At 43.3% G+C, this 25,885-nt stretch overlaps 2 protein-coding genes across 12 annotated transcripts in view; one reads left to right on the top strand and one right to left on the bottom strand.

Annotated features, from left to right (window-relative positions):
- The window catches only part of LOC111243765 (uncharacterized), a 59,522-nt gene extending 45,483 nt beyond the window's left edge, over positions 1 to 14,039 (bottom strand). The window contains exon 1 of the mRNA XM_022789822.2: positions 10,771 to 14,039. Coding sequence (XP_022645557.1) covers positions 10,771 to 10,816 — 46 coding nt within the window. The 5' untranslated portion in view covers positions 10,817 to 14,039. The remainder of the gene's footprint in view (positions 1 to 10,770) is intronic.
- Positions 618 to 24,741, top strand: LOC111250720 (uncharacterized). 11 transcript variants are annotated; one of them, XM_086980690.1, is made up of 7 exons: positions 622 to 2,480; positions 2,730 to 6,871; positions 7,967 to 8,102; positions 18,715 to 19,299; positions 19,725 to 20,032; positions 21,859 to 22,149; positions 23,918 to 24,741. In XM_086980690.1, the coding sequence occupies exons 4-7, from the start codon at positions 18,780 to 18,782 to the stop codon at positions 24,512 to 24,514; spliced, it is 1,716 nt and encodes a 571-aa protein (XP_086836816.1). In that variant the 5' UTR covers positions 622 to 2,480; positions 2,730 to 6,871; positions 7,967 to 8,102; positions 18,715 to 18,779; the 3' UTR covers positions 24,515 to 24,741. The 11 variants fall into 11 exon arrangements, 7 of the variants coding, with proteins under 7 accessions (XP_086836822.1, XP_086836816.1, XP_086836819.1 ...); XM_086980693.1 differs by having other exon boundaries at positions 622 to 2,684; positions 2,822 to 6,871; XM_086980684.1 differs by having other exon boundaries at positions 622 to 2,729; positions 2,822 to 6,871.
- Positions 24,742 to 25,885: the final 1,144 nt, after the last annotated feature.

Here is a 25,885-nt window from a genome sequence, read left to right as displayed (position 1 = left end):
ATCGCATTTCGTTGGTGGCTACGAACGGCTCGACTTCTTAAGCAAAACACGAAGCAATTCTGCTTAGCAATATTGTGTTACATACTTTTTAATATGCCTATCTTATATTTCAGATCCTCTTTTTATCCCGCCGTTTGTAGCTGTTCGGTGGGACGGCACAACCAGCACCACTTGTTGTCGTTGTAATTTGTTGTTGTCTGTTGACCGCATCAATACTAGCAATAATAGCAGCAACAGCTGCGGCGTCAGTGGCAACTGCGTTATCTTAACCGGCATCTCGTGTTGGTCAATGGGGCGACTAGACCTTGTCACAATCGGCAGTCGCGTTGCCATCATGGACGTGCGTATTCACGCGGATGATGGTGACAGAGCATCGACAAGGTACCTGCAGCCAGCAGTGATCAAGCGACGGTGTCTACTTAACTTGGTCCGACTTGGCCAAGCAGCAGCCACAAATGGTGCCATTGGGCAGTAGCCTGGACCGTTGGCCTTTAGCATGGCCCAGCAGAAACAGCAATAGAACAAAAACTACGATGACAACAAACACCGAATATTCACATCATTGGATTCCACGCCGGTGAAGGTAACAGACGTGACTAGTAAGAGCTTACTATTAGCACCCGTTAACTGTAGAAATAAAATCAGGTCTACGATAAATATTGCACTATCAGTGGTAGCGACTAGATCATTGAGCTTCGATCAGTGTGTGAACCATTTCTAATGTCGAACAAACTCCTAGCACGTGTATATGTGTATAATTCGGACGATTAATGCGTGTCGGGTTCGATAAATCCAGCCTTTCTGAACGTTCTTCTTTTTCCCACTTATTCCCTACAACCTTTTCCTGAGGCTTGTACGAGCTGAAACCGTGCCGACTTTGACATGTCCAATACGGACACACGCCAATCGAATTATTACACGTCGAAATATCGACACTCTGAAGGCGTGTTGACAAACGCAATACGTTCCCACCTGCACAGCGGCTTCATTAGAAGGCAGACTTTTGTTTCTCTCCATGTTGCCGCATCACCGTAGTTGCTAGCGCAAGACTACACGCAATGTTCGTAGGAAACTAGACACATACCTGTTCATTTTTATGTTTGAGGTGGCATTCGCGCGGATCGACAAATGACATCTGCCCGACCGACGACAGCAGTATCGGTGTACTTCCGCCATCGCGTTACCGCTGTTAATACAATTCACGGTGGGCTCCAGCACACATATTAGCAGTAGGTCGTTTTACTCCGACGGACTGAAGGATGGAGAAGTATTCGACAGAAAAAAAATGAGGTTCCACGTAGATGTGCTTCTCTTCCCTCATATATTGCACTAGCTAGCGTAGTCGACTGTACATAGGTGCGGTACCGTACATGAACAACCCGTAACGAGTTGAATTGTTGGAAAATAGGGTATTAGTTCTAGGGAAAGCCATATAGAGATTGTGAACTAGTTATCGAAAATTCACCGCTCATCACGCCACTTCGACGCTAATCCACTGAAGGCAGGCCAACCATATCTTGTCGGGGTTTCTCGACATTGTACGAAAATAGGTAATGGGATTATAGAGTTGCAGCCAATATCATCGAGTGCAGTGTTGGCTGCGCACGCTGACAATGTTCGCTAAACTCGCCAGTCGGGATTAGAAAATGAAACAAAATACACTGACGCTGGATGATAAATACTGCTTATAGGTAAACATGCATAATTTCACTGTCGTAATTTGGAGCCAAAAATCTACACCGTTGGGAGATCTATTTTAATTTATCGGGAACTTATAGGCTCAGCTGCCACCTACAAGAAGCACTGAAATCTCTGATTCTGCAACTTACGTTCGCACCATGTTTCTCGCTTGAGTACATACCTGATCGTACCGTGACGCCTATAAGTTATCGGTGTTCTTAAACTTATAGGCGTCATGGTATGATCAGGTATGACTAAAACCAACTATGCCGCCAATGATGTAATCATACCCGGGCAGTTAGCACAGTGATGGAAAAAAAAAATGAGAATAGCGGTACGACAATGAATCAAGCTTAACCAACTGAATGTCCAGCATCAGTATGCACTGCCTAATGAAATATTCTATATATACGTGTGCCTCCTTCTCTTCGCTCCGGGAGCTATCTCCCAATATACAATGCTACCCCGACTGATCGAACATCTATGCCTGGTTATTTGTTGAGACAACAACAAGAACAAAAAAAAACTGTATTTTTCTACATCAAAATGAATGGTCGACTACTCTTTGCGCCTTGTGGGACGTTGTCGTCGGCATGTTCTCGTGCCACGACGTCCAGCCCGTCGGCGGTCGGCTTAACTACAACATCGCTTGCCGCCAGCCTTGTGCGTCGCCGCCAACGCCACCGAAAGTGCAGACGGGAGGTAAAAGTGACGAAGCTACACGATGCAAAGCGGCATGGCGCCACGTCGAATGAAGTGTAACCGCTTAACTTTTAACCGGCGGATCGTCTCGTAACATGGTAAATAAGAATGACAGTGCTACGGCCTCAGAATCAGTAGTAGAGGCCATATTTCTGTCCGTCAGCTCCTGGTTTCCTTGCGACCAATGAAGCCACGTCTGGAATTACGACTTGTCTAATGAGGCTCTACGCAACGTTTCTACTTGGACGCAGTGCCGTGGAGCTGTGTTACTTTCAGTACAGCGGAATAACTGGTTTAACAGCGTATGTTCCCCCGGCGGTGCACTTATGAATTTCGTTCTCTTACAGGCAAGTGATGCTGGCAATAACGATGGTGAACATTTAAGTACCCCGTTGCCCTCCGTGGAAGTCAAAATGCACATGTGTTTTTTTTTTTGCAGTATTCTGGCATCAACAAACGTTAGGGGGATCTTAGGAATCTCGATATGCGAAAATCGAACGGATACCAAAGCTTTTGAATTTGAGGACCGTATAAGCTAGTTGCAAAAAATCGAGTCATCGCTCAAATAGGCAGAGAGGCGCGCAGACCTGAGTTGTCATGATTCAATATATGCAACAATTTATTACAGTACGTTACATTTAGCCATGTTGAAGACGTATGGATTGGCGGATACAGTCTGCATGTTGGAAGATAGCAAGTTAACATCAAACTAAACTCAGCGGATAAAATATGTTTAATGCATTTTTAGCAGCAGGTTCCTATTTTGCGATCTAACATAAGAAGAATCCTCTGATTGTTAAGTGAACTTATGAAGATCTCAATTTGGCAAAAGGCTCATTGAAACTATTATTAGACACGCTCACAATACGGATAATGTAGTTGGATACATTGTGTAATCCGTTTCAACGAAACGTAATTGTGACGATTGTAATAATTGTGACAGGTTTACAAAATTATAGGTAACACAAAAGACAAGTAACAATTCATTGTATTCAGCCATCGTAAACATCGTATTTTGATAGGCTTAACCTGATGCAACAGACGAAGTTAATGAGGACGTTACTGTGACTTTAGCATACCTTTGTATATATATATATATATATATATATATGCTGTACATATTTTCAATATTTGAATAGATTGCTCGCTACCGGCATTTGGTTGCAGTCGTCGCTCACCTAAAAAAAAAGTCCTTTCGATTCTATTTGCATTCTGTTAAAGTATAAACAGACGAAATGTGTATTATTTATTAAGAGGGATTTTTCCCGCCAAATTCAAAGTAATGATTCCAGGCTATTAGTGGTCCACTCTAGAGTTGTTTAGTTAAACCGTGCCGTTAGTTTTTTTTAGTAACGTATAGAGAAACTGGTGCGGCCAAAGAGCTTGTAGTTTGAAAATTTGTCTTGGCCTACACTCGTCCCTGTTGGCCACCCTGAGGACTGTTCAGCACAAATATAGATGCCTATTTTTGCCAACTTCATCGTTTGGCTTGTAAGAGTTATCGAATGATTAAATTAGAATGAAACTTAAAGCATTAACATGAAGAGAGTTTTTTTTTTTATGTTTGGGCAGGAATCGAGCTGCTTCGATAGTACGGCTCCGAATTGATAGCATGTTGACATGGCATCTTTGTGGCACTGCGCAAGCGCGCTAACTTAATACTGACGGGAACATTACAGACGTACCACAACGTTGCGTCCCTCTCTAAGTTACGGGAACATTGCAACTTCTAACTTCACACATCATCCCAATGTTTAAACCATTCAAAACGAACCATCAGTAATGAAGGAAGCCTAATATTACTGTTATAACAGCGCATTTATTAATACCCTCGGCGAGTGCGCACCGTGTTTATTCCAACTGTTTCAAAAAACGAAGTTTAATTACGCTATCTGAGGTTTTACTCGACGAGGTCGTCGGCCGATCGGTTAATCACTTGACCGGACTCGATAGGAATAAATCATCGCGACCCGATGCGCCGAGAAAGCCGAGTCTGCTTGGAAAATCGCCGATTTTAGAAATCGCATATCGAAATGCTTCACTCCACCCTATCTGCCATATAGAAGCGTACTCGTACAAATGTCGCCGAACGATATCGCTGCAGTCTTCCTCTCCGCTAAGGAGGCTGGATGCAAATTCTGGTGTGAGTCGCACCCAAAATCCATCTGTTTCTATGGATCACATTATGCAATCATGCACACTCGTAAAGCCCGCTAAAAAACGTGACCTTTAATGTCGGTGCAGTTGATTCGAATGGCTGTTGCCATAGCAACCGCAGTAGCCTTGTAGCCGTCCGAATTAACAACACCGACGTATCATTCACTAGATGGAGTACCAAGCTCATGTCTACCGCTGCTACAACTGGAATAATAATAATGCATATTGGATATCATCACGATGATGATCAGAGACGTTAAGGAGGCACTCGAATGCAACCTTGAATGGTCACGTCGCCATAACCGGCAAAGAACACAGTCATGCTTACAATATCCATTAGCTATGAATGAGTGAACCTACGAATGGGAAAAATGACTCGAACCAACTGAATGATGATTTCAGTAAACACACACACACACACTTTTTCATGTATATATATATATTTATGTATTAGGGTGAAGATGGAAAGTTTGTAAGAAGAGAGTAGTAATGGTGACTCGTGTGCGAATGTGAGTGCCTATTTGCTGTCCAGTGTGCATTATTTGTAGACCGCTACTGAAAGTACGAAAAGGTACTTGTTGAGCAGCTGCAATTGTTACTCTCGCGACGTCTGATGTCTCTGCCGCTGCTGTTGTTGCTTACGGTGCAACCAATGAAACCAACGGCGAAAACACGCGCTGTGATAGCCGCACGCAGCTACTTCAAAAGTAACGTAACATCCTGATAATGGCATTGCTCATCAGGATCGATGGCAACCGGAGCGACCAGCAACAGGTTGTCGGCTCAAGCAGGATAACTTAACGGTATTCTAGCTCCTTAACAACTGTTGCTGTTGGCAATTCTGTCAGCAATTGCTAACGCTGTACTTAACGGTGTCCTTCTTAGCGGGTCTAGTTCTCTCCCCTCCTTGTAGGCCCCCGCTCCCCAACTGACCCCCTACCTATTCGACAACACGGTCACTTTTATTCAGATTGCCACCCCACGTGCTTAGTCCGCGATTTAGGGTTTTGCATCGGCTGTTTTTTTGTCGATTTTCGCTGCTTTTGCTGATGCATAAATACCAATATACTAGTACCAGCTCCAGCAGCATCATCGTCGTCGTTACCACCGCTGGTTTTATCGCCGTGGCCACTAACAGCGGTAACAGGACTCATAGTTTTTCAGTGCTTAATTTCAGAGAAGTAACGTCGGCAACCGTACTTCAAATCGTCATTGAAGGCGCTTCTCTAATAATTGCGCTTGCACGAAAGTGACAATTCGAAACGCGTGGTTCTTGATATCTAGTAGTTATTTATTTTAGAGATAGTACACAATTTTGTGGCAGAACGCAAATAATGTAATATAATAATAACAAACCCCGCAAATAAATGTGGCTACTTAGAAATGGATCCATAGGCATGAAGGTGCAGTCGAACCTTAACAGAATCTCTGACTGGCTTGATATTTGAGAGCGTTGGACCATACCGAATCAACGAGCAAATGGGTATCAAAATATTGTCTTCATTTCTCTCATCGTGTCCCATCCCACCACGGCTCTTCCGTTATAGCAGGTAACCTTGGATGTTTGTCCGTCTGCCCTACTCTTTTCGCTATCTTGCACAAATTCGATCTTCACTATCGTTATGATTGTCGTCACGACAGCAGCGCCAATGACAACGATTTCTCCCGTCACTTCTCAGAGGTCTTTCATTATAGCAGAAGCGCAGCAGAAGTTGGGTGGGATGGAAGCACGGTTGCTGATGAAAAAAAACATTTGCTGAAGGTGCAAAAGTCATCAAGACCAGCATGGGCGTCAAGCAACTAAATGAAGACAACGAAGAACTTGAAGAGGGGGAAAAAGATGACGTGTAAGTGACAAGTAGCAAATAGCTGAAAATGTCACCAGCAGCAGCGCCATCATCACCACATGCGTCGCCATGCCGGGTGGACTGATTGGTCAATAGACGGCGGATGGACGCCTTGAAAAGACCGAAACACGAGTGCAACGTTCTCAGTGCCCCGTCAGTAGCTGAACGCCTCTGATCGTGGAGAATGTGCAACGTTACCAAGTGTGGAGTTGTTTAGACCGACAGACCGATCGTTAACTTCTGTTGCTATTGCTACTGATGCTCCTGCTGCTGCCAAAGCGGACCCTTTCGCCCATCGTAGTCCTTATATTAGGCCATTATACCGACGTCGCAACTGCTACCTCCCTCAGGAGCTGGTTTTGCCAGATCATTGCTGCGACAACCACTACAGAAACCGCGCCCGCGACTAATGCAGCTACCGATGTCGTGTGGCTGCTGCTGGTGCTGTTACGTTACGATTGCAGGGTCGCCGAATATACCTTCAGGTGTATAGTAACATATTTACCTCCATCCTTTAACTTTTCTCTACAGTCTCTATTTTCCGTTTTGTTGCTGTTTCTCCGCGCGGCATTCGGTACCCTCATAAGTCTGTCCGTCCATTCCTCCTATTCGTTCGGTAGGGGGTTGGCGCTGTTGACGCGCGTCACCGTCAGCACTGCCGACGCCGGTAAAAGTGATCATATGTGGATGATATAGTAGTTTCAGTCAGCCAGTACTAGGAGCAGTGCTATTACCGTTATTATTACTATATAGCAGCGGCAGTAGGTGCTATTGTGTTGGGGGGTTACCGTAACCGCGACCACTACACTACGGGCGGCAGTGGGCTTGTAAGCGACAAAGTGCCAACTGAACGGCAGACACACATATCGACAGATAGAAGAACCACGCGAACTCACAAATATTATAGCAGTAAGAAAACAATAATATTGCGCGCGAACAACAATAACAGTTCCAGCGATGTGAGCATGGGAAAAGTTGTGCTGAAGAGCCTAAAGTCAATTTTGGCCAAAGCGGATAAGATCGATTAATTTAAGATGTGAAATATAATAAGGCGCTGATAGGCTTTCTTTTGTGTTTATACTGCTAGGATTGGCAAATCTTTCTTGCGTGTTATATTCTATGCGGCAGCAGTATATATCTTAATAAATTTGAGCCTTTTTACACGGAGGATCTTACATTTTCCTACGTTTGCTGTCTTAACGTATAGCTTTTGGAGTCCATACGCCGCGAAAATTCCGAGATAATTTGTTAAATTTTTGAGTGTATGACGAGAAATTGAAGATATTATTTTCTATATAAGACCGAAAAAAATTGCGTAAACTATCTCGTGTGGAAACCCTTCAAAACAATCTATTGTACAACAACAAAAAATGCCAATTAGTTTATGTTTCAAATTTGCTGTGCCTTCCTATGAGGCCACTGACAGCAGCAATCATTGAATTTTCGAATAGTCAATGCCCGCGAAAATACTCTATAGCAGACTATTACTGGTACCGGATGGCCAGTGAAAGTTACAAATTGTACAAAAAATTACCACAGATAATTTTCTGTTCCGTACGTTTTGCACGTTTCATTCATAGGTCTATCATTCTGCCCGTTCATTCAGTCTTCCAGTCAGAGTGAGCCTGTCTTTAGCCTATCACCGAGCGAGCACATTCGGAGTCTTCTGAACATGGACGCCCAGTGGCCGACTCAGCTTACCAACGCACCACGTCGGTCTGTTTGCCCTATTAATGTTATAAATGCTACTTTTGCCTCTAATGCTGGCATTTCTGTTATAATGACGGTTTACTATTGCTAGTTAATTGCACAGGTCATATAAACGTGGTATAAAAGTCGTTCATTGCTATTCTTGCAGCTTTAAGTAGCTGACTTTCGATTCCAACGTAGAGTTAATAAAGACGGTATTGTCGAGTCATATAAGGTTGTGCTGTTGTATAATAATCAGCACTCATAAATGGTATTGTTAAATGTACGTAGCGGGCACTAAAAATGAAACATTACAAAAGTATTTTTAAAGACATGCAATTTTTATGCTTCTGTGTGTATCGTCACTACTGTTATTATCATTGCAGTCGTTGTTACGTCTGACAAATTCACACATGTCCAATGCTCTCTTCTACAAAGACATCGTAATTTTGCGCCTATTTCGCCGACCTTATGAAGGTTTAACGGCCCGTTCGTGTACTCTGTATAATTCCGGCAAGCGTTCCTTTCCTTTACCTGGATCTCTTCGATCTTAGATGAAAAAGCGTTGCATAGATTCTTACGGGGCGTATTATAAATTGCCACTTCATGTATTCATGTAACGTAATTTAATAACAGGAAGGTGATATGGAGATGAGGAGACGTTCCGTTCAGTGATCTTCTAACCGGCTTTTCCAGAAGTGGAAGATGCGTGGCAATGTATATTATGTCATATCGTAGTAACTATAATGATTAACCGATACATACACACTAAGGAAAATACAGGACAGCGGGCAGTTAGCCAAATCAGCCTATTCCTGAAGGTTCACTTAACGATTTGGTAGTCCAAGGGCAATGAGCAGTTTCAATTGGATAAAAATCCAGAAACAGTTGATTCGATGCGTCATGCCCCTAATACATCTAGCATGCGGAAATACAACGGTCGCCGTATAATAGACTCTAATAATAATTAGGGTTGGAGTCAACGACCCGAGATAGCCTATTACAAAATGTGCATAATAAATAAAATACATGCATCTATATATCTCACTTAATTATCCGGCACGAGCTATATTCAGCTATCTGAAAACTTCTATGAGAACAGCAGAGTTATATATATATATATATATTCATAAAATTGATACAAATATTTCAATTAAAAGAAAGTTTTCTACACTAAAGGCTTTTTAAATCGTAAACGTAAGTTTCAACGATGAATTATTAATATTACTATATTGCGATTATAGCGGTTTTACCGCACAACAAGACTTAGCTGTTCAGCTCTTTACCCTTACCAACGATATCTATCTAAATATACTAGCGCTGCTTATCCGCTTATCCTAGCATTTAGTTGCCCTCTTTCATGTCATAATTATTAAGGTTTCATGTGAGATATTTTGGGCCTTCTATATAATAATAATACATGTGTTCATTTTAATGCAGCCACCCGTCCATAATTGCCCGCCAGAGACGTTGCGTTCTACCAATGGCAAACAGCATCAAATCTGTTGTAATAGCAAAGCATTCCAACAGATAAGACGCGCATTTGACGGGTTGCGGCACAGACGTGGAGATCTACCGATCGTATTCACCCGGTCTCTGCAATAGGTATCACCGCACCGAATTCCTAACCACCCTCATCTTCGATATTTCTCTCTGGCCTGAGCAGTTTTCAAATCGATCGTTCTTCCGTTTTTGTTCTCGTTGATTCTACAGTAGGTGTTAGTACTGACATTTTAGCAGAGGCTACTATTACGCTTGTTATTCTCTTCGTCACTCTGTGAGGTCACTCTTTAGATAGTAATGAGTGAACGACGTCAATCTGCTAAACGACGTGATCGTTCAGCCGGTTGGTGATACTGTTAACGTTACACACAAAAATAAAATCCAGTTGGCTGTAAAGCTAATACAGGGGGGGATCACTGTCGGAATCTTAACTTTAAAATTTATCGGGGATGCATGAGGAGATATTAGATCAGTTAATTCTAAATGAAGAAAACATACGTCAAGGCAAAGATTCATTGCCTTCGTCTGAGTCATCTCATCATAGTACAAAGGTTACAAGAGCTAATGCAGAATAGAAAATTAGTAAGCCCTGATGAATAACATAGCAGCCGATCGTTTGTGGCTGATCTGCGCTGGTAGCACATTTATCACAAACCGTAGAATACGCCAGTAGTTTCAGTAGAGGCAAATAAGGCATGCAATGCAAGATGTCGCGACGAATTGCCGTCGCGTATCGCAGCTCTGCATAATGCGCAAACACTCCTTCAGGACAAATCGGAACTCATTACTGTGGTGTCAAAACCGATCAGTGTTGAGGATCAGTCATGTGACATCCCTGCAGGAAAGGCGTCTCGAAACAGCGGGCTTTGTAAGGGTAAACGTTCAATAGACTTTGTCCAAAATTGGATTTTTCTCTAAAATCAATTATCACGAAGAGTAATTCCAGACGGAGGGACGAAGAAGTTTCGAATAGTGAATATGCGATATCTATGTAATTAGACAGCCATTTTTTCGTCTATTAATTTCCCGATTCCGAGGTTTGATTCTCAGAACATCTCTGCTTGGCGGCACCCACGCACACCTATAGAATATCCAATTGGAGAACTATCGTTGTGATATAAAAGCATATGTATATATCTATTTGCACGTTGTTTTATGTATAACAGTCTTAGGTATTATGTGTGAAACTCACCAGTGAGGCTCTCAGCGGCCCACGAACCGTGATCAAGCTGAGTCATGCCCGCGAAGGCCAGCGCGAAATGCCGCGATGGTTTCGAGGGTGGTACCGCCGAGCGGGGGTGTTGAGCCACACAGCCTGTTACAGCCTGCGGCGGTGGTAGTGGCAAGAGCTCCAGACTGGCCTCGTGCGGTGGTCCAGCGCCGATAATAACAATAATAACAACAACAACAACAACACTTGCCCCACTATGCTCACGACTCACCACTACTTTCAGTTAAGTACTATCAAACGGCGGTAACTGACCACAGAGGTAACGAACGAACCTACCAGCTAATTAATCAACGAAAAAATAAACAAAACACGAACAACGAACACAAAAACGACGGGCAGAGTCTTCTCTATTATATCGCCCAATCTCAAATCTACCTGCTCCTCTCTGTAACAGTTGTAGTTGCTGTCGTCGTAGCCGTTGATCGTATCTAATTGTTGTAGCAATTGTAGATATAGCTAAATGACACCAACGATCACAGTCACTCGGCGCTAGAAAAATGAAGTCATTCGAACGCCGGTTCGAGGTTATTAAAGCGCCAACGAGGATTATAAAGACCTCAGACAACGTACCACGAATGCAACAACGACACGTGCCAATCCTAATGCGTTAGACAGATCGAAGCTGCTAATTCTAAACACCTCGTGGCACTGCGTAGGCCCGCCACTTTTTTTTTCTTGACCTGCTTAAACGGCGGCGCACGATCAACGAACCTACATATAGAGAGGTGTATAGGTGCATAAATAAAAAAGGATACTCATCGACGCCGTAGAGATTGTAGGCGAGTCTCGTTCCTACAAGTGACGCACACGCGCATAAACTGCGGACACTCCGCGATAGGTTTCGGTCAACTGGCATTAATTTAGATGACTTGATTCGATCGTACTGGCTTCTTTATAAATTGTCGCAAAATACGATTGTTCTCGTCCACAGTTGTAGCCGTCCTGACGAGCCTAAATCAGCCTTTGTTTGTATTGCTACTCCGCGTGTTCGCATCAGTATAATAAGGAGACGAACAAATGAGATAAGAAGTTTAGCTTCGTGACCATCGAACTAACTTGTGTTGTTTTCAAACGTTTGCCGTATGTTTAAATGGATGCAACGTATCTTTTCTTTTTGATTTTTGCTACTGCTGCTGTTGTTGCTGTCAAGGATGACGACGGTGACGAAAACGACGATGACGACGATGATGATGATGATCTAATATTGCAGACGTCACTTAAATCCGTTATGCTGCACAATTACTCCTTGATAGATGCGCTATCCGATTCTAGAAGTCACTGTATGCTCAGACTAGAGTGTCACTGCTGATGTCCTCATTCGTTCTCACACTTCAGCAACATCTTGAATTTTTCTATTTTTTTTTCCGTTTCCTCTACTTCTGTCTTTTTTTCTACTGAATTCGACTAGATGATTGAAAATCTTTACAGTCGCTTTTGAGAGACGACCTTTTCTTTGTCATATGCTGCGGTTCCTTCGGCTGTGGACACAATGCAATCGCGGTATGCGCAACTTCTTCAAGGCTCTAGAGCCGCAATTTCAAATATTGGTGTTTGCCTTTTTTCCGAGAGGCACAACTGCAATCAACACTTATCCTTCTTTTCCTTTTCGTTTCTGGTTTGCGCGGGTATGCTTCCGCTTCTATATACTATACTTTAGCTAGACAGAGTTTAGTAGCAATGGTGGCCTGAGGGGCATAAATAGACTGAGTAGTACGAGCAGTAGCAGACGTTGCCATTTCTATCACACTTCTAGCGAACTCCTGAGCTCAAAGTAGTCTAGTAGCAGCTGCTGTTATTACGGCACAATTTTAGGTACTACCTGCAGTAATGTTACTTCGATTGTTCAGTACCACCCTGCTGAGCAGGACTGGTTTTTGAGAAGCGCCTTCACCGCGAACAGGCCGCGGTATTGCGGCAAGCGCTACGTCTGCTACTCCAACTGCAATCGCCAATATCACTACTGCCGCTAGATCAGCAAGGCTATTACACCAGCGATCTGCTTCTAGCGCGCTCCTCCTGCTACTGCTGCTGCTGCTGTTGCTGCTGCTGCTGCTGGACGTCGACGATGACGACTGACTGGTGCCGCTTCGTTGATTCTTCAGACCACCACCATCAGCACTACTACTCACCGACACCGCCGTTGCCGTCGCCGCCGCCGGCGCTACCGCTGCTGTCGCTGCTGCTGGCCGTGTGGCTTGTCGGTCTGTCAATCCGGCGTGACGCAGTCCATTACCGCCCCGACGCTGCCGCTAGAACCACTGATGGTGCTGCCGCCACCGCCGCTGCTGCTACTACTGTGGCGGTCGCTGCAGCCGCCACCCTCGTCGTTGTGGGCTCCGTCGTTGCCGTTGGTATCGGCGACGCTCTCCCCACCACCACCACCACCACCACCAGCGCTGCTGCTTCTTCTGCTTCTTTCCAGTCCAGTCCAGTGCAGGCGCTGCGGCTGCTTCCAGCCTGCAGCCGTTACCGCCGCCGCCGCCGCCGCTCCTAGAGTTGCCGCGGCCACTCTCGTCGTTGCTCACGCCGACCAGTGGCAAACGCAATAGAGAAGACGTACAGATTGGTGCAAGCAGTTGCCGCAGTGGCACCACAAGCGGGGCTTAAAGCAGTACGGTCAGAGAATCGTAGACGCGCGCACATACACCTTACGGCAACAGTTTCGACGACGAGCGCAAGTACGTCGATGACGACTGTTTCTACGACGACGACAATAACGACGATGACGACGAGGACACTTCTTTCGAGCACAGTGACTGCTTACTACATTAGATGTCGCTGTTACTGCTAATACGATTAGTACCTGTACGACTTCTTTTGCTGCCACTGAGACGGCTGTGGAAGAGGGAAGCGGGGCGAGGCGGGGGAGGACATGGGGGCTATTTACCTGGCCGCGGCACCGAGTGACATTCATAAAATGAGACTGCAATACGCAGACGCGCGTGCCAACGAAACACCGGCCACCAATTCTCTGGCCGCTAATTGAATTAGCGGTAATGACTGGATAAATACTTCGGTATTATCACAATCTTTTCAGTAGTCGATTTTTGATTTCCGTGACGATGTCATATGATGATGATGATTCCTAACTGGCGTAAGATTAAATTAGGAAAAAAACGAGCTTGAACAGGGCAAGTGTCTGCATGGGACAGTAGCTCCATTCATACCATCTAGTTGTAGCAAAAGCAAATTAACAATATATCAGTAATGTTCCTCTTTGTTTCCCAGTTCCAGGGAACGTCACGGATTCGTAGCTAAACAGTCGACTTGTTTCTGCGTGCCCTAGTATACAGCGAAGTCGTCGTTGTTTCGTTTCGTGTATAGCTTGGCTATTTTACCACCTGCGGCAATAACTTGCGTAATCTAAGGGACCTGTTCCACATGCCTAACGGATCGACATAAGCTGCGCGTATGCTTGTCAGGAAAACTCGACCACGAGGGTGGTGCTAAGTAAAATAGTGTTTCTGTTTCTATTTGACCATATACAACTCCAGTGTTTGTTTGTGTGTCTCCCTGTTGGATTGTTTGTCTGTCCGTTAATTTGTCTATGCGTATCTCCATTTAACTGCACGAAGACACATACAGACACAAATTGTTGCAACTTCTTCTGCTAAAGGAGTGAGTGGCGGCAGGTCAAGCGTATCACTCTGTTTATCCGGCTGGAGCTATGGCACAGGTTGTTTGCATTGGTTGTGTTGCTCGTAACCAATACTATTCCTTCTGCTTCTCTGTCTGTTCTATTGGAAATGAGACTCGGTGTCTCGTGCGGGCCACTAGCCCCCTCGGGAGGGAAGAAGGGGAGGGCAATGAATGTCGGAGCACTCTGGGGGCTGGACGAGACGAAGCAGATCAGCAGAGATGACTAGCCGTTTATCATTGTAGCCAGCGTCTCGTTTGGCGCCTCCGCGATCGTCACCGACCTTGTCCTCGATGTCATCAATGTTCTATTTAGATCTCTCTCGCATCCTCGTGCACCACGTTCTCTTCGTGTCGTCGTGCCTCTCTCGCTGTTCCGTTCTCAGCGTTCTGCATCTGGGCGAATGGCGGCCTCGGGTTCGCGCACTCAGGAACTCACCAGCGATGAAACAGAGCAAACAAACAGTGTATAAGCGAGTCTTGCTAGTGGCGATGCTGCTTGAAGGCGAGGAGATGGCGTAATGCTCCGAGAACAGACTGTTGTTGTACCGGCAGCAGTCTTCCTCTTTCTCGGTGTCTTCCTATCACCAGCATTGCTCTTCGCATGCAACTGCCGCTGACACTCAATTAGTGATGGTATCAACTGATACCGGTCTGGCTTGATGTGCTTCTCAGTTCTCTATGATTATGACGGTAACGACAGTGACGGCAATAGCAATAACAGTATTAGGGTAGCTGAGCGTACTGTTACTTCTATCGGCGATAATCAAACACCGTGCGCCTGTCAATCTAGTCTACTCAATCGGACTAGTTACACACAGGTAAACGTACACCAACATAGGCAGACGCTGCTAGTTTGGCACCGCTGTCCGGCGGTCCTACTGACTGGTTTTAGACAGGAGCTTTCACTCCACCCGCACTCCAAACTGCTTTTACTGCTGCTGCTCCCTGCGCTCCCTCTCTTCTCGCTGTCTGATCCTTCTCTGATGGGTAGTTGGGCGATCAGGTGTCCCTCTTTTGTCACTCTGATGGCGGGCCGGTGCCTAGCCGCCGCGAGAGTTATAATCTGCAAATAATATATTAGTCAAGCCTGTTGGTTTGCCCTTCTCTGAACGGGTCGAAGTCGACTCACTGAAACAACAACGGAACCGCAGTTACGTGCTGCTGGGCCGTTTGCAATCGCGCTAAAGTCCACCCTGGCTGCTCTGGCTCAGTTTTTCCCTTTCTCGTGGAGAACGACTGCCAACCGGGGCGGGTCCCACACGTAAGCTTATATATATGGTATGAACGACTGCTCCACTATTGCCACTATTACCACTGTTAGTTTAATGATTATTATTGTTATTATTACTATAAAATGAAGGGCTGGGAGAACAGAGCGAGACACTGTTTTGGCTGGAACGCATTGACTTCGCCCTGATCAGGCCAGGGCCGCACGCCGGCGCGCAGAGCGCTGTCTGAATCCAGGGGGCGCTGTCGGTTCGACCAAAGAGGGCGCTACAGTCGTGAAAGAGAGCGCAGAACAGTCGGAGAACTCACTTGGCAGTCGAAGAAAGATTGTGCATCTTGAGAGGTCACGCACCGAGTAGCGCCGTGTAGTTACAGGGTGCCGCTCAGAGCAGATCGACGGACCTAGAAATACATAGCACATTGTATCGATACACTACTATGTGCAAAAACAAAGATTAGAAACACAAAACTAATTGATTAAGGTCAAGTGATACAACCTTATTGGTTTGAAAAATATTATCAACTATGTATGCTATGTTCATCTTACAAATCCACACCTCAACGATTCTGTTTCTGTGAAGGGAACGGAGACAACGTTTCAGAAGAACTAAACGGTACTGTAATGAGCTTCCATGGAAAGTAGGTCAACCCTCTAACAGAGTTTCCAGGAATAACGGCGACGTAAAGAGTAAAGGAGCAAAATTGACTCTTATCTAGAAAGGTTTCCTGAGTACCATTGAGAGAATATATACGCGCAAACTGCTATAGATAATAAATGTATTCGTCTAAAGATTTGCTCTTCGCTTGAAATAATTGATGATATTCTATGGCATATACTCTTATTGCATTCTAATTATATAATATACAAACCTCGTGCAAATATACATATGTTATTTGCTGCCCATAAACAAGCTGCGACCGGTTCTGTCACCCATTACGATTTATTCGGCATCAGATAACTCTATGTGTTTATACATTTTGTAGGTCCTTAAATGTATACTAGTCCGGTCTATGTAGTTTTCAAAATATACCATTATTAAGAGTAATCCAAGGTCGCCGTATTTGTAAGTAGCCTTTCTAGGAACAGTCTAAAGGTCATATTGCGGTAAAGTTAGGGCGCACAAAATCGACCTTGGGCACATCTTTGTCGTCACACCAACTGATTGTCTCGACGACGGCCTCCACATGACGACCATATAAATACGATAAAAATGTATAAACAGCTCACACTATCGCCAAGAATGTCATCTCAAAGGAACAACATCGAGCTTCTGCATTAGCCTAACGACGATGAATTTCTGGGACGATCAGCTAGCGCTCTCCTTAGATTTGGGTTACCACTGCTCCAAACCGAGTTTTCGGCTTTCCGCTGGTCTGTAACTTAAAATTCTACTAGCAATATCAAAGGACGTGCTCGTTTGTTGAACCTGAACGCTTGCTGAGTAAACCTGTTATTGGGCCCGAAACGGAATCACTTGAGTAGATATGGCGATCATAACTCGGCCAAGCCGCCTGTAACAGGATTCTGAGGCGGACCCAGAAAGCTGTTCAGCACCTAAGTTTTTGCTGGGTGTTCATAGGGTTTACCTTACACGGATCTTCTCCAGGTTAGCCTGGGTTCGAGGCCTTCTTATATGCAGAATCTCGTAGTAATTCGACAGACAGGTGACAAAAAGAATAGGCACAGCCGCGGCGTAAACTAGGAGCTGCAGTGATGTTCTACGACGAACAGGCGATGAAAACCCGAACCCCGCAATACCTGCCTCAGTGGTTTTCGGCGTTTGCGTGTGGAGATCTCCTGCGAGTGATCTGTTTCCGCAACCAGCTTCGAAAATTACATCCTTGTATACTCATACAGACCGCATTTACTGAAAGCATGAAGTATTATTGCGTTAATAATTGCTATGCATCAGACAAAATTCTCTCTCTCTTTCTTTCCCTTCTCTATAAAACATTTTTCATCGAAAATATAATTATAGCATTTAATTCGTAGATAAAATATAGATCGAAAATTATTGTTCTGACTTAAATTTCTGAATGGTCATCCTGGTTGCATCCGATCGGTTTCTTAAGTTAATCGGACATAAGCGAATACATTCAACTAGGATACAGTTAAAACGTGCAGGCTTCTTAAACTTAAAACGCGTAAAACGCTGTGGAGTGAAATCCAGACCTAGGCAGACACATTTTTTTCTGTGACGGGAACTAGCTGTTCGTAGTAATACTTGATGGTAACACATTAAATTACACATAACGTGATTCTGACTACAGTAAAACAGTAAAAAGCAAAAAAAACAACAAAAGTAATATCTTTAGAGACCGATTAGTAACTCTTACCTTTATGTCTCATACTTTTCGTAGCAGTTAATGTTAAAGTTTAACCATTTTGCTGCTGCATCTACATACCGAGAATACAGAAAAATCGCTTAGTTGATAGCAACCTATCATACACAGCCGAATTATTTTGTCTTACTAACGGGTTAGATTCCAAATTTGATCTATGCCTTCCAGAAAATAAAATGAAACTCATCTCTAGTCCTGTTTTTTCAGTACCGTTTTTCCATAGGTAAGCTAAACCTCAGGAAGAGTAGTGACTGCCTTAGGGAGCACCGGCTTCGCCTAAACAGGAAAATTTGAGACTGGATTTTTTAGATGAAAGATGAGAAAGGGCAAGGTATCCAACTCAGTTTGGCTAAGATTAACGAACAGCGTTAACTCAGATCAGTATCAGATCAGATCAGTGAATATACGCAACAAGCTCTTCGGAATGTTGCAGCTCTCTGCGTCAACGCATTAGAAATACTCAAAGACTCAAATAACTGGCAAATAAATAATTATCGAAACAAACGTTAATATCAGCTTGCAATATAATTGCTAAGCATGAATTTGCCTAGTACATGTTACGGCAGTCTCAGTTTCTACTGTTAATAACAATACCGAGACAAATGCAGTGTTGCATTCTATTCTTATAACCTACATACAGCGAAGAAATTGCTCGCTGAACGGAGCTTTTATTTTGTGCTCGTTATGTGTGCTCAGCGGAGCTAATTGAGGTCACTTGGAAGGACTTAAAAGGCGCCCAGGCCGTATGTTCTGATTAAAAGATGAAGCGGTCACTATACCTGTTGGCGTTCGCTATCTCATTGTGCGCTCGAAATGCAATGGCGTACCATTCTTCGGCAATACCTGTAGCTGTGCAGCCTCTGACTCCGCTTGGTAATTTCACAAAATACTGGGCCTATTATAAGAAATATCTGAGAAGGCCAATATCCGACCTTATCGACGCTATGCCTTTTACCATACAGACCCAGCTGGGTACTACGATAAAAGACGTTACTCCACAGGATGTTCGCAAGAGCATATCAAAAGCGTTAGATATGATGCCTTTCTCAAATCAAACGGCATTTGAGCTAGAACTTCAACGTCTTCGCAAAGAGGCAGAAAACAACACGTTTCCATTGGGAAACCTCTGGATCGCGGATACTACTGAGCTGCCAATTACGTACACTGGTGTAGGTCCTGTAATAGTGAGCAATAACACTACTAACAGCGAACCGAAAAAATCAGTAGAAAAGAACGACAATACAGCGGACGAAGCTTATTCTGACAAATCAGGCCAACCCCGTAAGTATCATTACTGTTTGTTCATTCACCGATTTGCAATGGTATATAATCAGATGAATTCATTCGTGATCAGTCATTTCCGATAGGTACATAGTTCAGAGGTTCCTACAGGGGAATCTACCAACTAACTAGAACGTCTTTAGATCGCGATACCATGTGAGCAGCAAATCGATGCAACATACTTTCAATTATGTTAATAGCGGTTTTATCTGCAATTTTATTTTGAAGGTATTCCATTTCTCAGGAGGATTGTCCTATTTCAGGATACCTGTTATTCATATATTCTACTTTCTTGTTTATCTAGCCTAGGTGATACTTTCCTACGTATTGCTTCCGAAAATGCTTAGAATATACCTATAATAACTTATAGGGGGTAATTCTTGCAGTTCCTTTCAAAACATTAAGTAATCGTTAATTCCTTTTAGTTGCTGCTCATCGTGGCCGTCCGAGCATCTTTGTCGGGCAGACTAGTATTGACAGCGGTACAACGAATGCAGCTCAAGTCCCATCACCTCCAATTGATAGCCCACCTGCAACAGAGTCTGATACAAGTCCGTCCCAGATATGGCCACACTGGTCTACAATTTTATCGAGTAAACATCTGAAGGCAATTAATCAAAGTGCGAATATTTCCTCCTTTGGCAAACCACAGACGGGCAGTTACTATAGCGACGCGTTTTTGTCTTTTCCACCTTCAAAACATTACGACCTACATTTTCATTCCCCAACTAAGGTGAGTGTTCTCTTGGCTGTTTTGTATCGTCATCGCTGGTATCAAACCATCTAACTATAAGGGTATTTTCGTTCTAATTCTGGCACCTCTATTTGAGGTAGGCCAAAGAGGAACTCAACTAGTGTATGTTTATATGACGTGGGTCGGGATATCTTAACGTCAATAGATTAGTCGAGGCCGATCAGTTATCAGTGTTAGCATGAATTGGCTTGAGCAATCGTACGACGAGTATTGTTAAGCTGTCCGCCAACGGCCAATTTAAACCTTAAAGAAGAGATCGATCCGGTGTTCACAAATTATTATAAATATGCTATAGCAGATAGATTTATGGTGGATTTCGCTTATATTATAAACAGACGAAAACCTTTTTATGGAACAGCAGCCTCGAACATTTCTGAAACCTTTTGAAAATTTAATGAAACTCATTTATCTAATTAGTGGTCTGAGACCAGGCTTACAAGAAAAAGGCTCGGCAATTAAAATGCCTACAGTATTGGATTTACTTTATAACAGAATAAATTGTACATATGATAATGAGTGCTCGTGTGAGATCTCTTGTCAGCGTAAGTATAACTGTATCGTTGGCTGAAAACGGTGACTGCTCCTGACTTCCGCTTCGTTCTTTATTTAGTACTCAAGAATAACGAAACTAACACCGACGTAATTTTTCGCTTATTTTACACATGATATTTCTCTACTCTTACACATAGGCCTTAACTACAAAGGCCTTTTTATAACGCCGGCTGAATGATGCAATGCAGTACCTCCGGATGTATTTCATTAGCTACCAAACTTATAACTCTGTACAGCAGCCCTCTCATCCAGCCACACAGATCTTAAATCCTGTAAACGTAAGAGATGAGTCGTTTCTCTGCCCTGTAGTGTAATGCTTGTAAACTCACAAAGTGATAAACCTACTGGACACTATCTGACTAGGAACTTAACAAGACGTTTATTTGTTGTCGATCATGCATGTCGGATCGTAACAACTCAGCCCTAACTTGACGGTGAGCCATATTTGCTAATTGACACTGACGACTGCAGAAAAAAGTTATGACACACACAATACTATGTCATTAGCCATATGTGAAGCTTATTCTGGTTTAATGAAGACAAATTACCCGGCAATGAATAGAAGCTTTTTCGATTATGCTTGTTTTTTAGAATATCGATGCATATAGAATGTTTATATGTCGCTATTGGTCATAAGCGTACAAAATAACGACAAGTCTTCCGTTCCCGTAAAAATCGTGTAGCAACTAACTTTTAAAAACCGTTATAATCGATAATTCGAAAGTATTACTGAACTTTCCATTGGCTTTCGTTCATAGTCCCGTGATGAATGAACCGGTAATTTTTGACCGGTTCATGAATCCTTCTGAATTTTTTAGCGACATTCGGAAAGAGCCTAGTTGATCGCATTTATTCACGCTCTAGTCGAACGGCCTGCGATCATTGCGGTGTCGATTATATAGATAACGGTTAAATGTGTTTGCTATACTGATTCATGACTATAAATTATTGTAAAGCTTTATCCACGTATTTTGATGATCCGTTTCTTTCTGAGAAGTCAATATACAATTTGCTTTGACCGAATATGTGAAAGTTGCTCTAACGAGGATTCAAAAAGCCACGTAATACGCTAATACGAAATGGAGTCCGTTTAGAAATGGTCTCTTTTCTCTGACGATATAAGTGGCTCTTACTTTAGATCCAATGTTGAGTTGTATAGAACCTGGACTGAGGGGACTTGGTACGTCGATCTGATCCTCTCAAAAAAGTAGCGGTTACTAACTTTCTGGGTTTGGATTTGCCTCGATTGTCAGGTGTCCCACAAGATTGTTACCGTGCCATTTCCTGTCGTGCGTGTGCAGCCGGTTTATTATCCGGTCTACAAACAAGTATCCGTTCCGAGTCCCTATCCGACTGTGCATGAAGGTCATATGCCCGTGCCTCATTACATTCCCGTACCGAAACCCATTCCCCAGCCCATTTATATACCGATGCCAAAGCCCGTTCCACAGCCGGTGGCCGTGCCGCAACCGGTAGCGGTCCCCAAACCCATGCCTTATCCAGTCCCAAAGCCCTACCCAGTTCCAGTATCGCTCCCATCAAAGGTTAGTGCTGAACAAAATCGATGTTACTGCAAAGTTACCTGTGCCATACGAACTAACAAAGCCTATATCCAGAGAGCAACTTTAGTGGGTCTTTTAGAACACTCACAATAAAAACAGTAATACTCCGAAAGTCACGTCATCTATTAATGAGTCCATCGTCACCACGCAAACGATACACGTAAGAATATAGGTTTTTCATGTTATTTCGGTTATTGTATTTTATTTTGACCTGCTCCCATGGAAACTGGGACAACGCGATTTTCTCGATGATTAAGGGTTCTGGGCTCAGTAGATAATATGGATAGGACAAGCAATCGCTGATTGTTCGCAAGGTTGGAGTCTGTGCCTTTTATAATGCCACTGTCTTTTCGAAAGGATTATGAATTTGTTAAATGATCAGGCTCTTCCGTTCTCTTCAATTCGACTTGTCTAAATAAGTATGAAATTGAATACTTGGACGTAAAAAATGATTCTTCCGTCCTTCGTGGATCAACACCACCGTCGGGTCACGAAAGGACTTCGGCCACGCTGTTATAGAGTGATGGGTCAGCTAATTAATTATAATTTCGAATAAACAATACTACAAAAAATTACTTGTTTTCGAAATTGTGCCGTATCTCAAATCGGAGTTCTTCGCAGGAAGGCCTGATACTCTTTGATTCCATTGTTCTTAGATGTTCTGATTCAGAAATGCGTATTTCAGCGGACCTTTTCTTCTTATTTATTTATAAGGCTTTAAATTAAGACGAAAACTAAAAGCCAATCCACAATGTTATATTAGACATGTATATTTGTTACAGTTAAAAAAAAAATTTTCTGTAATACTTAAGCAAAAGATGAGATAGTGCGTCTAGGTAAAAATGGTTTTCTGACTATCACGGTGGACTGTTACAGGCTTTTCTGGGTTGCTCCTCAGAATGTGTGATTTTACATTGGGTGGTAATAAACCAATATAACAGTTTCAGCTACGCCAACTATCATGAAAAAGAGAGCACTGTATCAAGATACAACTTGTTAGATATATAATTACAAACTTTACCAATATGGACTGTATATAATAAAGAAATGGCTCTCGTCCAGCAGCTGTGCAGTGCTGTTCATGGCACAGGAGGCATACTTTGACAGTATTTTGAAAACCAGATTTATATAAGAACGTGTGTGAACTTCATGCAATATGTAGGTAGCACCACGTAAGGCTTTCGTGATCTGGCCAAAAAGGTATTTTGAAAAAAGCCTCACCATATCTGCAGTGAACACTGAATGCATGCACAACACATTACGTTAACTTATATTTAATGAATGATCGTTTTATAAGCACCATTCTAAGAGAAATCATAGAAATCAACTTGAAAGATAGAAAAATTACATTATGCTACCGCAAATACAAAATACTTAGACGTATACAATGGATTTAAATTGATGCAGTGAAATACTGAATGCTATCTATCAATGAAATTATAGTAATTATTACGATGTATAATGAATTGGAACCATTCGGGCTGCCGCGACGAAGGGCTCCTTTACGGCCTTTGTATACCCAGTTTCTCTGAGACAAATCTAATCGACATACTGTAACGTTCGCTCCCTAAATGCTCTCGAATCTCACACAGTTTGAAAGTACCACTCCCCCCCCCCCCCCCCCCCTCTTGTTCTCCACTCTTGAATAGATGGCGCCTCTGCACTTTAACAGACCGATATGGCTCTTAGCGCTACTGTCTGTATCGGCTGTCTTGACCCTTTCTCTCTGTTTATGTGACTCAATTGTCAGGACAAGGGCGTCATTCAACTGGGGATTCGCATAGAGCGGCCTCAAGCGGCCGTTCCGCTGCGGCAGCGTGTGTTCCAGTTCCTTACTCCGGTCGTAGGCGACGCCATCTCACTCGCGCCACCTATCCCGCAGGCGGTTCCGATACCGGTGCCAGTTGTTTCGCCGCCGATAATGTCCGGCTTTTCATCTTACAGCCAGTTCGATGATCCGATGAGTGGCAAGATGGATTATCCAACGATGGTGATGATGGGAGACGCCGGCAGCTTCGGCGAGATGGCTTTCAAGCGCGTCGGCTACGGAGGCGTCGGCGGCGGCGAACTTTTCGGCACGTCGTTCGTGCCACAGATGCCTGGTGATGCGATAGCCGTCCCGGATATGCATGACGTTTCGGGCGCTGGTGGTACCGTTGAGGTGAATAGGCGAAGTGAAATAGAGACAGAACAACGAAAAAATGCCCGCGAGGCTGACCGACGCCCACGACCGTTTCAAGGGAACCAGATGAACTCAGCTAGTGAACAACAGACCGAGGTAAAAGCGGAACAACCTCCACCGCAAAAATCATCCTTAATGCGTTTCATACTCAATGTAGATAGTTAAGCAATACGCTATAATTATTATTAACTGATCCATAACAATCTCTATAGAAAGAGTGAAAATTCTCTAGAAATGTCTTACTAACAATTCCTGGACTGATGTTTGCTAAGCTAAACAATCGACTTGGTTTGACACCCCGCTAGAAAATGCCATGGCATTGTATATACTATAACAAGCAATGCGTACTTAAACTCATCGTGTACCTTAATAAATAGATGGAATATTTCTAATCTGTTTTGTGGTTGTTACAATATGTAGCGGTCAGAGAGACGGATCATGACAAAACAATCAGATTAATGAAGATAGATAGCTAAAGTATCTGAAGCTAGATAGCAATCCGCGTTTCATCTATTGAATTATTTGTTGTTTGAGATATAACCTATACAGAGTACAGCACTTCCTTGATTTAAGTAAAAAAAAAAAAAAAAAAAGTAACAATACGACAGTGTTGGATCGTTCGTTGTAGCATACGCATTCATGCAAAGGCATTGTTCACAACACTGCGAATACGGATCCTTGCTAAGTCAATTGAAATCCCCAAAAATTATTTTATCTAGTTAGATTTTGTTATTTTTTTCCCAGTACCATGGCATGAAATAAGATCATTGTATAACACGTTGGATTAACTTGGAGTAGAACACAGAATCGCTATTTTCTACAGATATTTCGACGAATATCACTTTCGTAAAAAAAATATGACCGCTTTTTTGAAAGGGAAATCCGATTTTAGATGTAGGCAGTTGCTCGGTTTAGGACCCACAGTGATATAGAACAGCATTGGTAGAAGGCTCAATCCGCCAAAGTAAAGTAGTGCTTAGCTCATTCGAAGCTCCTTGCTGATTCAACTTTTGATCGTCCTGATGCCATGTCTAAGCTTAACTTCCGAGCCAAATATGAGACCGAAGACATTTAAAGTGAAATGGCAGATGCTTGGCCTAATATCTACATTGTGTCACCTTACACTGCTTATATAACAGATACTTTGACATAGAAAGTAACGTTTTATTCTGGTTAGTGCACGATAAGCCATAACTAATCGCCGCGCGTAGTGAAGACTTCTAAACAGTTACTTTCTGAAGCCACGAAACGGATATTAAATCGCACGTTGCCCCCTCAGTCGTTCGGCGATATGAGGCGTTAGACAGTACAAATGAAATGATATTACAATTTGTCTGTGATCTTTTACTAAGCGAAAACAAGTGTATGCCTCCTTATGTTTAACTAAAAGGGGGCTTTTAGATTTCGTTGTGTTGGCTCTACGATATCGCCTTAGTGATATCTCTGATCTCAAAGGCATTTTTCCTTAGCGAACATTATTGCTCATAGATTGCTAAAACATAAAATACTCTATTTTCTGTACAAAGAAGTAAAAGA

This window comes from Varroa destructor, unplaced genomic scaffold, assembly GCF_002443255.2.
Source record: "Varroa destructor unplaced genomic scaffold, Vdes_3.0 BEIS01000001.1, whole genome shotgun sequence".
In the NCBI taxonomy this organism is placed as follows: Eukaryota; Metazoa; Arthropoda; class Arachnida; order Mesostigmata; family Varroidae; genus Varroa; species Varroa destructor.
This window is presented reverse-complemented; position numbering and strand designations above follow the sequence as displayed.